This window comes from Chrysoperla carnea, chromosome 5, assembly GCF_905475395.1.
Source record: "Chrysoperla carnea chromosome 5, inChrCarn1.1, whole genome shotgun sequence".
In the NCBI taxonomy this organism is placed as follows: domain Eukaryota; kingdom Metazoa; phylum Arthropoda; class Insecta; order Neuroptera; family Chrysopidae; genus Chrysoperla; species Chrysoperla carnea.
This window is the reverse complement of record NC_058341.1, coordinates 54,046,683-54,064,833: the sequence shown is the minus strand read 5'-3', so window position 1 is coordinate 54,064,833 and position 18,151 is coordinate 54,046,683. Positions and strand designations below refer to the sequence as shown.

At 29.3% G+C, this 18,151-nt stretch overlaps 2 protein-coding genes across 5 annotated transcripts in view; one reads left to right on the top strand and one right to left on the bottom strand.

The window, feature by feature from the left end:
• Window positions 1–18,151, top strand: part of LOC123300865 (protein unc-13 homolog 4B) — a 49,442-nt gene that overhangs the window by 23,750 nt on the left and 7,541 nt on the right. For 2 of the 4 annotated variants that reach the window (XM_044883519.1, XM_044883522.1), the window contains exon 2: window positions 13,019–13,325. In XM_044883519.1, the coding sequence (XP_044739454.1) occupies window positions 13,019–13,325 (307 nt within the window). Of the gene's footprint in view, window positions 1–8,427; window positions 8,734–8,973; window positions 9,042–13,018; window positions 13,326–18,151 lie in introns of those variants that run through there. The other 2 variants (XM_044883520.1, XM_044883521.1) reach the window with 2 other exon arrangements.
• LOC123300868 (succinate-semialdehyde dehydrogenase, mitochondrial) lies at window positions 10,367–12,161 on the bottom strand. Its single transcript, XM_044883525.1, has one exon. It carries the CDS (start codon window positions 12,080–12,082, stop codon window positions 10,544–10,546), a length of 1,539 nt encoding a protein of 512 aa, XP_044739460.1. The 5' UTR covers window positions 12,083–12,161; the 3' UTR covers window positions 10,367–10,543.

Genomic DNA, 18,151 nt, shown 5'->3' with positions numbered 1-18,151 from the left:
AATGCCCACATAATTTCAGAAGCGGAAATGGAGGTTAGTACATGGCGCATATCACTAAAATGTTATGTCTTTTTATATTTGCTGATGGTTTAGGGGATCTGATGAAAAGTAAGGGTAACTTCTTCCAGACATTTTGATGAGAGCTTTTGGCATCCAGTATGTATGAGATATCGAACGATCTAGAAGTAGATTATGAAATTTCAAGGGAAATTCAAAAATAAGCGCCCTCCGTATTAAAAATCTATCAATAAAAACTTTTTTTAGTTCTATAGTTTCAAATTCTTTATTTCTTAAAACCTATAAAATCGCTTTGCTTATTCGGGATAATTCCCCGGCTCGAGCTATCATTGTTAAATAAGAACGTAGATGGATTCACTCATCAAAAAAGCACTTTTCTAAATCACCAGAACACATCGTTGCTAACCTGCTTGCTCTATTTTGAATTTCTTCAGTGCCCAAATCGATCAAATTGTTTAAAAACAAAAATTTACTGTAAAAACTGTTGTACAATTCTTGCTTTTGACGTTCAACCACAAGTCTGTATACAATTACTAGATATAATGTCACTCTGTATGTTTCCCGACCAGATAATGGAGAAGTTGCATCTTCGGTAGATTTATCTGCTGTGAGATTTCTCTTCAGAATATTATGTGTGTCCTTGTCATATTCTTTGACTATTGAGAGTTCCAAAGATTGCTGTTCATTTTTATTAAAATTTTCTGTTTCTGCAGAAATTATATGAATTAGACTGTCATACATTTGAATAACTGTACAAATGTCAACATCAATGGACTGTAATTTATTGCATACTTAGACAATTAATTTTATGTTCGTTTAAAAACTTCCACGGCTATTACCTTTGTAACCTCGCGCTTGCAGGCACCTGTCTACTTTGCCTTATGGGTAATCTGCCTCTGGAACGATCGTTCCAATGAATTCTGATAATGTGTAGGGTCTAATATCTGAAATGTGCCGAGTTCTTTTTAGCCTTGGCATGAATTGTTTTGATAATATATGCGATCATTATTTATAAAATTTTATTCATGAAATTTATTTGTAAAAAGGCCCTAGTGCCCAAAGGGTCTATAAGTGAATTTATAAAAATACGGTATGTGCTTGATATGGAATTTGCCAAAGTAAGCATAAAAATGTAAAACTAGACTTTATACCATGACAAAATTTGAAAGAGACAAGAAACAGAAACAAATAATTGTTGTCCACCTCCTTTCAGCAAAACAATGTTTTATATGTAATCTCTATAGTGATATCGGACAATGACGTCACTAGCCCATATCTTCCTCTTTGTTTAATAACTTCTAAAGCTTTTCAAAAACCAACTTCAATGCCCATGCAGTGAGAATTCTTCACCTGAAGTGATAAAAAAATATAGTCAACATGTGTCTATTTAAAAATCATAAACATCTGTCTATTTTTGTAAACATGATTTACATCTAATAATAATTATACCATGTATATATGAAATATACATAGTATATTAAGTTTAGTCCCAAGTTTGTAACGCTTAAAAATAATGATGCTAGGAAAAAAATTTTGTCATAGGTGTTCATAGAATCATCTAATTAGTCAATTTCTGGTTGTCCGTCCGTCCGTCTTTGGACACGATAACTCAAAAACAAAAAAAAATATCGAGCTGAAATTTTTACAGCGTACTCAGGACGTAAAAAGTGAGGTCAAGTTCGTAAAGGAGCATCAGAGTTCAATTGGGTCTTGGGTCCGTAGGACCCATCTTATAAACCGTTAGAGATAGAACAAAAGTTTAAATGTAAAAAATATTCCTTATCAAAAATTAAACAACTTTTGTTTGAAACATTTTTTCGTAAACATCACTGTTTACCCGTGAGGGCGCCAATTAGGCGGAAATTTTATAATATGTACTATACTTGATTATCAGTTATGTATGTGTCACATGTTTGTATGTGTAATGTGATAAAGAAATCAACAATGACTATGCATGGTATTTCAACAATTAACTCAATCAATTGTTTGTTTTCACTTGTTTTTAATCTATTTTTTTTATAATCATAAGTAATTTTCCGAAGTTATTTAATTAACATAGCTATAAATGACTCACATATTTTTTATTTCTTACGTTTGTGCTAAAACAACTGACTTACATATTATTTATTACATTCAGAATCGGATTAAGTAACAATCACATGATTCTAGAAAAATTATAAATATATAATTGTAAGAGTCACAGCTCAAACGATTTCTTATAACCATATTGGGTTTTTTTATGCAATTCAGATTCTGAAAAGTTCTCTCAAAAATTATTAAAGTGGAAACTTCTTTTGGCACGTTTAGTACTTTTTGAGTTAACAAAAATTATGGAACTCATCGCGTGTATTTGTAATTGAACTCCTCTTAAACGGATGGACCGATGTTGATGAAATTTTGTGTGTGTGTTAAAGTGGATGCGAAGGTGGTTTCGATTAACAATTCGGTGTCCACTCGATTTTCGAAATTAAAACCCATGAAATAAATGGTGGAAACGCATATAAATAATATATTGCATTACATCTTACTCTATTCAAACGTATTATTTGTGCTCCCACCACATTTATCTAGAATTGTGAACAGCTACTTGAATAGTATTGAGATATTATTTATTATTATTCTGGTATTGTGAATAGGTATTCATTAGAGCTATATGCGAGCTCCACTTCCGAAGGGTCTAGCCAAGCCAAAGACCAGTTATTCCAAAGTTTTAAGCTTTTACTTCAATCGACAGTTCCTGTGACTGAGACTATCTTTTTTTCAATTTTGTGTGTCAAATCTCCAAAAAATAAAACTTATATTATTTCTTCGGATGAAAATCATTTTCTAAGTTATATAAGACCGTAAAACATAACAAAAACAATTTATACCGAATTATCATTCATCAATCTACCTTTCTTTAACGGTGTTGATCTAATTCGATTCAAAATCCGGCATTTATACTGATCTTTTAAGGGGAAGTACTTATCACTTATCACTTTGGCTTAAGTAAAAGATAGCGTGAAATCGTATAAGCAATATAACCTTTAAATGTAGCTTGAACTGCGACTCATAACCATAGTGTAAATGTACCTTTAAAAACTATATTTTTGTAAAATTGTGGATTCTATTTTCTAAATTTCAATATGGACCTTTTGACCCTCCCTTCGTGATTGATAAATCCGACCCTGACTATTATTTCATTCTCGATGATTTGTTCAAAGTTATATTTGACATGTTTTACAATCTTTTCAAGTACATATTTCAAGTTAATTTAATTTGATTAATGAATAATATTAAAAATATTAATCTTTAGTATACCCATTCTTCTTTAATAATACAGTGTATTAGATACGTGAAATTTCGTCTATAGTAAATACTGAAACTGGGCAATAAGAAAGATATATTTAATTATCTGATATCTGATCTTATATCTACAAATTTCGTCTAAACTAATGTATATGAAATATACCAAGGTATACTAAATTTAGTCCCAAGTTTGTAACGCTTAAAAATATTGATGCTATGAACAAAATTTTGGTATAGGTGTTCATAAAATCACCTAATTAGTCTATTTCCGGTTGTCTGTCTGTCTGTCGTCTGTCGTCTGTCCGTCTGACCGTTTGTCGATTACTCAACGATTACTGACGATTACTCAAAAACGAAACGAAATATCAAGCTGCTGATATAGCGTGCTGAGGACGTAAAAAGTGAGGTCGAGCTCGTAAATGAGCAACATAGATCAATTGCATCTTGGGTCCGCAGGACCCATCTTGTAAACCGTTAGAGATAGAACAAAAGTTTAAATATAAAAAATATTCCTTATAAAAAAATAAACAACTTTTAATTGAAACACTTTTTCGTAAACATCACTGTTTAAAAGTGAGAGCGCAAATTGTAGTATTATATGGGCATATCAGTTATATGTGTGTGACAGGTATAAATATGCAATGTGACAGAGTAATCAACATTGTCTATACATGGTATTTCAACAATTAACTCAATCAATTGTTTGTTTTCACTTGTTAGATTTCATTTATGATAGGATCCCATTTTTATACCATGTATATATGAAATATACATAGTATATTAAGTTCAGTCCCAAGTTTGTAACGCTTAAAAATAATTATGCTAGGAAAAAAATTTTGTCATAGGTGTTCATAAAATCACCTAATTAGTCCATTTCCGGTTGTCCGTCCGTCCGTCAATCTGTGGACACGATAACTCAAAAACGAAAAAAGATATCGAGCTGAAATTTTTACAGCGTACTCAGGACGTAAAAAGTGAGATCAAGTTCGTAAATGAGCATCATAGGTCAATTGGGTCTTGGGTCCGTAGGGACCATCTTGTAAACCGTTAGAGATAGAACAAAAGTTTAAATGTAAAAAATGTTCCTTATCAAAAATTAAACAACTTTTGTTTGAAACATTTTTTCGTAAACATCACTGTTTACCCGTGAGGGCGCCAAATAGGCGGAAATTTTATAATATGTACTATACTTGATTATCAGTTATGTATGTGTCACATGTTTGTATGTGTAATGTGATAAAGAAATCAACACTGACTATGCATGGTATTTTAACAATTAACTCAGTCAATTGTTTGTTTTCACTTGTTTTTGTTTAATTTGACCGCAAAAATAATCTCTGCAAAATCAAACATAGTATTTTTGAATCATTCTAACAACAGATCGATTATATGGCATTAGGTGAAATCCTAAAATAACTCGCCGTTATTTCCCTTTTTTTTGTTTTGTGAATAAAATTGTGATTCATTAAAACAATAAGAAAACGTATTTAACCAAAATTTAATTCATAAATTTCCTTACATTGTTCATTTGTTCTTTTCATTATTATTTTTAATGATAAAACGGAATTTCTCTCCTATTGTTCTCGTAAATTGAAGGTTATTTAGGCAAGGAATTCTATTTTATGTAATTTTGATAAAATCATGCAAATTACATATTTTTTTTTTATATAATCATGAATTTGTATTCTGATGGAGTACATAATTTGAGCCAAGGATTAATTTAAGTGCTTTTTCATCATAGTGGAAAAAAACGAGCATTCGTTGTTAAGATGGAAGAAGCTACTCGTTAACAAACCGTGAGATATACCTATTATTACCAGAGTTCAAATCAGGGAAAGTTAAGAACTATCAACAAATTTAGGAGACTATCAAAAATAAAATGGATTTTGAAGGTACTAATTATTTAAGTTTCAATTAAATGTCAACAAAATAAATGTAATAAGTGCAAAGTCTTCATTTTAATAAAACATTTTGAAAATCAAATTTTTATTTAAAATGATAAAGTCTTGTTTACAGTGAATGTTTAAAATCGCAAGTATTTAACGCGTGTAAGAACCATACTACATTGTAAAGCCAGCTGCATATAAATCCTATTTGTAAATTTTTGTGACCCATATTTTCGGCAAATTTTATTATATCAGAAAGTACTCATAAATTTTTATATCAATAAAATCTATATAAATAGACCGTGAGCCTATACTGAATCGATATTTCTAAGATTCTTATTTGTTTGTCATTGTGTAAGATTGATATTAGTAAGATTGGTATTCGAATTAAATTTGGTTTTAAAAGAAGCTCAAGTTTCGACCTGCTTCTTATTCTACTAAAAGATATCGATTGATGCATAGAAACAAATGGTAGGAAATGTTCAACTGTCAAAAGGGTTGAAAAATTGCTTCGAAAAATCGAATAATTGCCCTCTCATTGATTTCTGCATATTGTGATGTTAAATCTATCTTTTAACATTAAATGGTAGATTATTTAATATACAGGTGCTTCTTTTTGAAGTTTACATATGCCTGAAACTCGAAAATAACTCTTATCGATAAAAATGCTTCAAGCGAAAAATGTTGGGTATGTACGCGCACATCTTTGTATTTGCCGGTTTAAATGTGCTCCTTTAAAACTAACATTTTTCGTTTGAAGCATTTTCCTCGATTAAATTTATTTATAGAGTTTCAAGCATGCTTCAACTAAAAAAAGCACTCTGTATTAATTATACAAACGCAACAAATCTGCAACTGTAACAAAGATAGTCAGTCATAAAAAATTGACTTCTTTTCCATAAATTCGATACTCGAGCCAAAGTTAAAGCCTCATTTTCCTGTCTATTATGAAACTACAATCCTCCAAATGTCAGATAATACAAATGATAGAAATTCCGCTTCGTTATGAGTTCATGGTCTAAAACAGCAATAACCTGAATCATTTTTTTTCTTCTTAAATAAGTTGATTCCATATAAACAATTATATGACGTGTATATCTAATTTTAAATGCAATCATAACTTAAGAATACAATCAAACCTCTTTAAAATAAAAATCAACAAAAAACTTGTTTTAGTAATGTGTATTTTTGTTTTTGAATGTTTATTTATTAAAAAAGTAAATTTTTATATGTCTGCCAGAAGATAAAATGTTTTAGAATTGACATAAATGAACTTGACCTTTTCAAAGTTATAATATGTGATTTCAAAAATGTAAAAAGTGTATCAGAAACTTGTTTATCTTGTTTTGCAATGGGAGAATATAAATAACGTTTCTTGGTATCTATAATCGAAAAAGGTTGTGTTATTTATTATTATTACCTATTTCAATCACTTGAATCTATTATTTCAATTCAAAATAAGAAAACCGCTATTTTAATATGGCACATGATTATCCACAAAAATCAAACGTTTTCGAGACTTCGATAGACATTCTTTTCTCCAGATTGTAGTAGCTCAAAAGCCGAAAGATTATTGTGAAAGGAAAAAGTTGCTCGAAAGATATAAGGTTAAAATTGATAAGCCACAATCTAAAAAATTCCATCCAAATTATTTCGTATAGAAAAAAAAACAGAAAATTAAAAATGAACTCCCTTTCCGAAACGTAATATACTGTATTTATTTTCTAATCGTAGATTCTTCGCGCCATCTACCTCTAGTTTTGTATAAAATGTTTATCCCATTGTTACCAACGAGCAACAATATCGACAACCGCTGTCTAATTTTGATCAAGAAGTAACCTATTATTTATTTACAATTCTTAATCAGGGTTACCAAAAAATATTCAGAAAGTAGCCCCACCTAGGTTGAAAAGAGCCTCATGTGCTACTAAGAGCTTATAGCAGTGTTATATGGAGGCATTTTTTTAGTCTTAGTTCATGACCGCATTTTTTATGTAGATATTGAATGAACACCATGAGTTAGAAAAATACAAAAACAAAGTAGTCAGTGTATTTAGCAATAAAAGACTGTGTGGCCGTTAGTAGAACTAAATTCATAGAGCGCGCAAACAGCCATTTATTTAAAATACTTTTTGGTACAAATGTTTAAGTAAAATTACTAAACTTGTTATTATATTTACTCATAAATTGAAACTTATTACAAATCCTTAAAAGTAGCCTATTTGCATGTGGAAAGTAGTCTAATTTTGCAATAAGTAGCACAATCTGGCAACACTGTTCTTAAAAAACAATGATTATTGAACTGAGGTTTGTAAGGCTCTACGCTATCTTCCATAGCCTGAACAAAACCGAATATCGAGTTCACATTTTTCCGCTCACAAATATCTTCACGGTGGAAATGCGTAGCTACGTCAATAATCGTCACAATGATTTTAGTTTTGGACTGAGCATTAAAGAAATTTCGTCCTTGAAATATTTTACGACCTTTTATTCAAAGATATTCCTGAATTTTAATACTCTTAATATCTCTTAGAGATGCTATTTATTCGAGACTTCAAGGCCTTTTCAATAAAAAAGTCTTTTTAAAACCTTTTTTGTAGTATTTAGATGGTTAATGTTTCACTTATTCTTTGATTGATCAATTTATGTTTTAGTTGAAACGGCTGAACGTCTTAGAAAATCTTTTTTTTATGAAATCTTTCAAAAGGTCTTCCATAGCGCCAACTTTCCAAAAATGTACACAGTAAAAGCAACAGAATTACAACATGATAAATATCATTTCAGGAAGAATTCGAATTATGTAGACAATGTCAATAAAACATAAAAAATTTTTATATTCATTATTCATAATCGTCGATTCAGAAGTTAGATTAAGCATGTCGTAATACAATACAATAACAAATGCTGCATTGTTCGGCTAAATATGGTAGTTTTAAATTAAATTAACACATGATTCGTGTTTACTGTACTAATCATAAAATGAGAGAAATGATTTAATGTTACTTAGCTCAACTCGCACAGAGTGCCCGGTACAAAATATTACGTGGATTATGTATTTAACATAGTAATTGACATTGAAAAAAAATTTTCATACAAAAGAATAGGTAATAAGTCTCTCTGTGTGACGTTTTTTTTGTTTTGTTTTTGCTAATTCTGTGTGTACCCACACTTTTACTGTACTGGAGAGAGAGATTGTTTCATATTTAATATTATTTGTAATTAGTCAGCCGTTGCTGCTGAAAGCCGGCTAATAAAATTCTACAATCTCTTGAATAGTTTGATAAAGTTTTATCGTATGCTGGTGTTTAAATATTCACGAAAAAGAAAACTGTTTTAAAACTACTGGTGTAACAGATGCATGTGTGTGTTTTATTAGTGTCGTTTTTTTTCGTTGATTGTTAACCAAAATTCCTTAAAAAATGGATTCTGAAGAGGTAATGTGGAGAGATTTGTATCGTAAAATTGAAGAGAAACAAAAACGTACTGCTAATAATTTGACGAATAGTGAAAATTCTATTGTGAAAACTGAATATGAAAATGCGTAAGCTATATTTTATTTGTTTATTTGTTTGACTAACAAATGTTTTTAATAAAAAAAATTTTATTTTGTAAATTGGTTTTAATTACTTTTTTACCATCTTCTCTTAATTAATTAATTCATCTGGTTTTAATTGTTTTCGCATACGATACAGCTTTTATCTATCCCATATTTTTATTAATTTCTTTAGTTTATTGCAAGTTGTTATTGAAATATCATGTAAATAAAATTTGTTTTTTGGCTTCTTTTTACGGTGTTATGGAAGTGGGTAAACAAAATTTGCTTATCAATACGATTAAAGTTATTTGCAGGTAAAATAATCTCACTAATTATTTATTTTACTGATTTTTAACTTTAAAGAATTAACGAAATAAAAATAATCACTTCCCAATTTTTATCTCGAGTTACCCAAAAATATAATAAGGATTTAGAAAAATCAACTCAAGAGGATAGGCAACTGTTATTACACATTTATTAATTTCTTGCTCACCAAAATAAAAAATGATTCATGTCAGATACAGGATATCATAAAATTACTGTCCATTCACCATACCATTATCTATTTTGTTCTAATAAGTGCAAAATCATGCGAAAATTAAACAAGTGAAAATTAACAATTGATTGAGTTAATTGTTGAAATGTCGTAGCACTGTCGAATACTAGACCTTTTATTGTTTTATAAATTAGATAAAATGGCGACCTTCTAGCCGCCCTTTCGAAATTTTTACCCCTCTCCCCCGCTTCGTATTATTAGACAAGTTTGGTATGAAATTAGAATCAACAGGCTAAGCATTTGAAGCTACCTACAAATTTTCAACCTTCTATCTTGTTTAGTTTTGGAGAAAATGGAAACTTATGTTTTAGCCTAATTTCCGTTCTCTTGGGTAAACAGAGATGTTACTAATTGGGTAAAAAAAGTTACTAATTTTTTTATAGGGAACATTTTTTACATTTAAACTTTTATTCTCTCTCTTACGGTTTACAAGACTCACTATGTTGCTCACTTTTTACGTTTTCAGCACGCCATTTCAGCTCGATATGTCTTTTCGCATTTTAGTTATTGTGCTGACAGACGAAAACGGGCTAATTTTGTAATTTTAAGTTAACAACTGTGCTGACATTTTGTTCGTACCATCAATATTTCTAAGCGTTCCAAACTAGGGACTAAAATTAGTTTACCTTTATATATATTTCATATATATAGGGTATAATAATTAAGCCACAATTATCTATCGTCTGCAATTTATAATTTCGTTATGAAGGAATTTTCATCTTCCTCAATAAAATATTATAATAATATAAAATTTCATTTTGAAATCAAATTTCTATGAGATTTCCATATGTAATCCAAGAAAGTTTGATTGAAGTGTTCTGACAATTAAAATTTTGTCTAAATCCGATTCAACAAAAACCTATATGATAAAAAATGATCATATTAATAGAAAATACTTTCTTTTCAAAATGAAACTTCGAAAATCTTTTAAAGTACAATATGCGAAATTAAAAAAAAAAAAAGGAATTTTCAGTTGGTAAATGCCAGGAAAAGGATGCAATTAAGAAACACAATATTGAATATTACTCAAACAGAAGAAAAAAAACAATTTTGTTGTTTGAAATAATTTATTTCAATTCGTTACACTAATTTTTAAATATATATTTTATCAAGACTATAATTTTTTCGCGATAAAAATTATGGAAGACAATGGATTTGGAAGACTTAGTCATCGTTTTTTAGAGAGGAGTGTTTAAAAAATAAAAACAATTAAAAAAAAAATACAATAGTTTAAAAATTAACAATAAAAATAATAATTGTTTAACAAGTGGGATTTGGATCTAAATTACCCAAGCAAATATATTTCAAATAAAGATATTCATCTAAACCATAATGCGACCCCTCTCGTCCAATACCGGATTCTTTAATACCACCAAAAGCAGCCTCTGCTGTTGAAATTAAACCTTCATTAACACCCACCATACCCGTTTCCAATTGTCGTGATACACGATAAATTTGTGAAACATCTTGTGAATAGAAATATCCAGCTAAACCACGTTGTGTTGAATTTGCAATTCGTACAGCTTCTTCTTCAGTTTTGAATCGTAGCAAGGTAACAATCGGACCGAAAACTTCCTCCTTATAAATTAACATGTCTTCTTTAACATTCGTAATAATCGTTGGTTCGTAAAATAAATCTCCTATGTTATCCGCCGGTTTACCGCCTATTACAATATGAGCACCTTTATCTCGAGCATCGTTGACAAATTTAACTATTTTCTCTTTTTGTGCAGCGTTAATTAAAGGTCCCGTCGTAATACCTGGCTTACTTGGATTGCCAAGAACTAGTTTCGATTTAATTTCTTTCTTAAAACGTTGTAAAAATTCATCGAATATACTTTCATGAATTAAAAATCGATTTGAAGAAATACAAGTTTGTCCACAATTACGGAATTTCGAAGCAATTGCACCTTGTAAAGCCAAATCTAAATTCGCTGATTTGAATACAATAAATGGCGCATTACCTCCAAGCTCTAAACCAATACGTTTTACACCACTTGCACATTGCCGATAAAGCAGTTTACCAACTTCAGTTGAGCCAGTAAATGAAATACCAGCCACTAGAGGACTCTCACACAACAATTTACCAATCGGACCGGCATTTGAACGATCACTTGTTACAACATTTATTACACCTTTTGGAATTCCAGCTTCTTCGGCGGTTTTTATTAACGCTAATGCAGTTAATGGAGTATCTTCGGCTGGTCGAATCACACACGTACATCCAACTGCTAAAGCAGCTGCAGCTTTTCGTGTAATCATTGCATGCGGAAAATTCCATGGTGTAATTAATCCTACTACCCCAATTGGTTGTTTTATAATCATTAACTGTCGATTTTTAATGGGACTTTCTAACAAATCACCATGAGTACGTCGAGCTTCTTCGCTAAAGAAATCCACAAACGCATTACCATAACCAACTTCACCTTTCGCTTCGCTTGTAGGTTTACCCGATTCAGAGGTCATAATTCTTGCAATTTCATCCCCATGTTTATTCAATAATTCATACCATTTTCGTAGTAAAATTCCACGTTCTTTTGCAGTAGTTTGACTCCATGTTTTAAAAGCTTCTTGTGCTGCATTTATTGCTTTTTCCGCATCTTTTACATCCATGTCAGGTACACTACCAACAACTTCATTGTTAGCTGGATTTTTTACTTGAAATGTTTTACCAGAACCAGCCGAAATCCATTCACCGTTTACGTAAGCTTTATTTAATAATAAGCTCATTGCACGTACATGATTATTAACTTTTAAAAACTTGCAAAAACTTTTATTCGCTTGAATTGTTAACAACATTGTTACCTAGTAACACTTAACTTCTGGTACTGATTTAAATAATCAATTTATAAGCACTTGAATCGCCTGCTAACATTTGTTTGGAAATTTTTAAATTGACTGTGATTAGATTAAATTGACAATTCGAAAAAAAGATAGAGATATTGTTAGTTGTTGGATACATCTTTCTCCTTTCACAAAAAGCTTTAAAAGAGTCTCAGAATTTTGGACGATTAATTATGATAAAATTATTTATATTAAGTGATAAAATATGTTTGAAATGTATATTTACCTAAACAATGCTTTCATGCGATTAAATTCAGTAAAAAAAAAGAATTTTCTATGCATATAAGTAACAACATTTATCAAGGCTAATGAAATACAGTCCGTTGTATTGTTAGTGTAATTGTAAACACGTTACATAAGTATTGATGTGCATTGTAATACAAATATAATCATATTCAAGTTGTATTATAATATCATGGTAGTTTCAAGCAACATTAAAATTTGTAATATTAATATAATAGTAGTTTCAAGCAATCAATTGAATTTTTTAATATTAGTATAATGGTAATTTCGACCAACAATTTAAAATGTTTGATATTAACATAAGGGTAATTTCGATTGATAAACTAATTTTTTAATATAAGTATAAAAAGGTATTTACCAATTAGTATTATTTAAAATTATGATTGACGGAAGAAAAAGTTTGAGGCAATAAAAATTTGGAACCAAATAGAGAAAATATAACCCTATCAACGTTCTATTTATTTGGGGTGTCCCGAAGAACGATACTATTTAGAATAATAGACGTATAGAAAATAAAATTTTAAAGAGATGGTTCCTTTGAAGTTTTTAGATCTTATGTACCATAAACGAGCTAGTATTTCGGTATAATAATAGTTTGAAATCATAACTAAAGTTTCTTAACATTTTTGCATTTTTATATTTTCACAGAATTCAACAAATAGATGGTGGATTTTTCGAACGTTTTGGAGCATTATTTCGTGATTATGGTCAACCTCAAGCGCCAACATCAGATACAAAGAAACCACCAAATATCGATGCACTTTTAAATGGGGAGGATGAGGCCACAGAACAAAATGAAAACGATGAAAATGGTCAAGATTTACAACAATTACAGACCACAGAAAATGATGAACGTAGCAGTGATAGTGGTATTGATTCAATAAATGATCCAGATTCAGAACCAGAAAATGAATTATTAAAAAGTAATATTATTAGCGAGTCAGTTGGATGGAATGTAAGTTATTTTTTAAATTTTAATTATGTGTTAATTAATGAAGTTTTGATAATGACTTTTTTGACCTGATTATTATACCAAATTAGGTTTGTGTCGTGTGTAGTCACACGCTAATGTAATAATAATAATTTGTTATGTTTGGTTTATAAGAAAATTGAAAATAAAAAGAGGCGAATAAAAACTTCGCCCACACCTTGTTGTCTAAAATTTGCCAATCTAATCAAAGTTTTAATAATTTATTACAGGTAGAAATTACGATAATATGAGGAAAATTAGATTTCTTCATTTGAATTTTATACTAATTGGGTTTTACAATTAAGATTTCAGCGCCATAATGTCAAAAAGATAAACCATTGTCTCCGATAAAATAGCTGCTTTTGGTTTACTTAATTTTTTTACGTCTGCAGTCTTTTACTGATGTGTATTGATGCTGTTGTGAACAACAGGTTATGGGTTCACGGTAGATAAAGCATCTCTTAGCTGGAAAACCCAGTAGTAACCGAAAATTTACAAATTTTTGTTTTTTGCCTTTATCTATAAACTCCTAATTCTAGTTTAATTTGAAAAATAATTCAAAGTTTGAACAAATCTCACTACCTTTCAAGATTTGAAATCCATCTCATCATTTCTTTGCGAGTTAATTTTCAAACATGATTTTCAAGAAGATGTTAAGGATATTATAGATAATAGATATCTCAAAATTTTCTACTTTGATGTAAATGTTTCCTATACCATATATAGGAATTATTTCCCACCAGGAAATTACTATAATACTAAAGCTTCACTCGCGAACCTATTATTATTAACACCTTATAATAATTATTTTACATTGACATATATTTATGTTTTCCAAACTGTTTAATAATATTTTTAATTGTATTCCCTAAAAGTAGAAGTATGCGGATTATTTAGACTTTGGAACCTTTCGAAAATTTTTAACTGAAATAGAAAAAAATAAAATTTGGTATTTATTAATCTTATTGGAAAAATATCTTTCAAAAGTACAGGGCTTTATCTATGATTTCGGGAGATATTATAGAAAATAGTCAATAAATTGTCCAATAAACTCGTTTTTTATATTATTTGGGTTAAAACTACTCTACCTAGTGTATTACTTACTCTACCTATTTTTTTAAAAGGGGAAAAATTACAATTCCTTATTCCTAAAGAAATTTACAAAAAATCGTAAAGTGGAAAGTATTATTTTTCCACTTTCGATAAAATTCTGTACATTAGTTAATTTTGACCCAAAAAATGTAAAAATCTGATTCATTTGATGGTTGAAGGCATATAGTGTCTGATATATCTAACTATTCTGGAAAATTGGATCCCTCAAACCTATTATCTTAAACTGGAGGCTTCTGGCATTATGCCAGTGCAGCCGTGTGTCATTATTACTTGAAAAGAAATGCTTTTGTTTATTTTATAAATCGAGTCGCATCGATGTAACCTTGTGTTCGTAATCATTTTTCATAACAATCTATTTTGTTGTCACAAATCGAAGTAAAATTTTTCAATGTCATTCTTTGAAATATTTATTTTTAGCACTAAATAATATTATTGATTAAATAACACATATTCGAATAAAATATAAAACATTTCTATAATGACGTCAAAAAATGTGCAATTTAAAAAAAAATGAAATAATATTTAAAATATTTTCTCCAAAATAAATTTTTGCTTTTAAAATCATTGAGAAAAGTCTATAAATAATGTTTTGAAGTGTTCATTAAGCTATGCAAAATTATTATTTTTCTTTAAAGTGCTACAATAAATTAATATATTGAACGGTTTTCGATTAGATAAATGTAATTTATGGTAATTTTTCTGAAATGACTCTAATTATATTTATGATTTAATTAAATTATTTAACAATAATTATTTTACGAATAATTTTACACTAAACTAGTAGTTACCCTGCCACTTCGCTAAAAAATCTTTAAAATTAGTGCATGAAGTAATTTTTTTAGAAAACGTAAATTTTTTATTATAAATTGTTAATTTTGTATTGATTCATAGACTTTAGGGTTTTGTATGGGATAGCACGTCGGGTAAAACTGCTCCTAATCGAGGAATTAAAACCGAAAAACGACAAAGGCTAAAAAATATTTAAAAGTACACCTCCTATTCAAAAGTCAATTGGTTAGAAAGTCTGATCTTTAAATCTACGCGCGTGAGCGCGCTTACAAATTCATAATAACCAATCGTGCTGAAAAATCATGAAAATAGAAAAAAAGGTATCGGATTTCATATTTTCGACTATTCTTATTTTTGTTCTTTGACATTTTTTCCTAAACCTCGTCATTTTTATTACATTAGCGTTCACAAAAAAAAATTCGTGATTTTAATGAAAATGTGATACTGACATAATTAACGATATAAATTTCGATTTTTTGCCCCAATTCCTAGATCAGTTTTTTGTATTTTTAAAATACGTATTTTCGACTACCAAGTAGTCATCATCAGTAAGAATTAGCTAGTGAATGTTACTCTTTGCTAATTTGGTGGCGGACTGCACCTAGAGTTCTCATTTATTATCTTCGATAATATTTATAATAATTAACGATTCTTGTGTAGTTTTGATCAAATATTTGAATCAAAACTAATTGAATTGATTCTTTTATGGTTGAACATTTCTAAACAATTTTTTTTTCTGTAACTTTTTTATCTAACCTGGCCGTTTGTAAGCGCGCGTACGTGCGTAAATTTAAAAACCACACTTTCTGGCTCAAATGACTTTTCTATATCCTCATACGAACAGTTTGCGTTCGTTTGAGGATAACTCCAACTCTTTTATCGAAATATTTTATGTCCATTTTGTATGAATGTGGCGGAATTTTATTGATCCAGCGCCCATTTTCATCCCGTAGGTAGTTGTAGGTATGCTGACATAAGCATTTGTCATTAGTCTCCCTGAATTTTTTATTTTATCTTTTCACACTTGATGTAAATTCACTATGTTACCATAATTGGGACGAAAATTTCGAGTTGTGTTAATCTACATTATTTCTAAAGCCAAATTTACATTATTTTAAAATTATTGCTCAACAATGAAAACTCTTTACACGCTATAGTTTATTTTCGTTCTCAACATTTTTTCGCACAAATGATCTTGCCAAGAAACCTAATGTGTGAAATTTTCACGTTAATTAGATTATTTGAAGCTCCTTTGACCTCCAAAAAATGAGATGTACATACATACAGTGTATAAATTTCCTTTTCCTGAAAAAAATGTTGATTGAAATTTTGACGTAAATTGATATAACGATGAAGTTTCATCTAATAATAATCTCAAATGAAATATATTTGAGGTACTTTTTAATATATACGGAATCCTAAAATATGAATTATGAATGAACTGAAAAGCCTAAAGTAAAATTAAATTTTTTTTATTACTAATAACTAATTTGTATATTTTCTTATATTAATAATAATAAACTGTGAAAGAAATTTTTATTACAACATCAATGTTTTGAACGGAAATTAATAATTTTGTAATAAACGATTAGTAGTTAACGTAATGACTGTTAACTACAGTTCAAACCGTGTACAATTTTTTTAAATGTTCTAATTTAATCGTTAATATAAAATAAATTTTGATAAGAATACTCATCATCGTTAAGGTGAAAATAGATTTTGGCAATACAATTAATATGTTATACATATAGTTGATTATTCACTTCATGTTATGAAAATAGTGTCCTGAAATATAATTGAAACCAGAGTAAAATCAACTGTTTTAAGTATTATTATGATTCGTGTCGACCTATTAACAAAATTTGGTCAAAATTTATTTTTAGGATTTACAAGAACGTTATTTAAAAATTTACACATTATTAGTCAACTCTTTATATTAAAATAATTTGATAATGTTTTTAAAAACATTTTGGAAAAAATATACAATAGGCGATCGGACTAAATTCTTGTTATCACTTCAGATGAAGAATTCTCAATTCACGAATAGAAAAGTGGTGTTGGTTTTTAAAAATCTTTAATAGTATACTATGAACGTTTAAAATTTCTAATTAAACAGAGAGGAAGATACGCACTAGTGACGTCATTCGTGGGTATCGCCATAGAGATTACAAATAAAACTTTGAATGCAATCTTTGGTTGCTTATAGCTACTTGATTTTTTTATCAATTTTAATTTCACTTTCAAGTCTAGTTTTACATTTTTGTAGGTAATATGGCCAATTCGACATCAGGATTTTCTCCTGATACACCGTAATAAAAATGTAACGCCTCATCGCTCATTTTTTCACAATGGTTTCAAAGGAAGCAGAAAAATATTGACTTAAATGAACATTATACTAAAATTTTTTTGATTTCGCGTTATCCTTTCGCGTTTTGATTCGCAGAAACCTATAAAACGCAGAAGAAACGCAATTAGATCTTTGTCTCAACCCATTGCTTGCACTTCTTATTTCTAACGTTTACGTTTATGCCAGGTTCGATCGTAGATTTCATGAAGTGGAAAATTAATTTTCCGTAAGTTCACCATGCAGAAACTCAGCAAATTTTACTTCATTCTAGTAAAAAATTATATACTTTTCAGCCTTTCTTCGATGTAGGCGAGAAAATGAGGCTATCTGACCTGTCATCGTCTTACAATATAAAGTCACAATAAATCAAAAGAATACTATGAACAAGTTGGTAAACTAGTGACTCAATATTTAATCAGCCATGTTAATTTTAGCTTAGAAATCAAGCGCAGTGTTTTTTCGCTTGAAACTCTGCAAAAATTTAACAATTTCTTTAAATTTAGAATTTATTAACAGATGCCACACCTTTGATAACATTTAGCTTTAAAATCAATACAAAAAT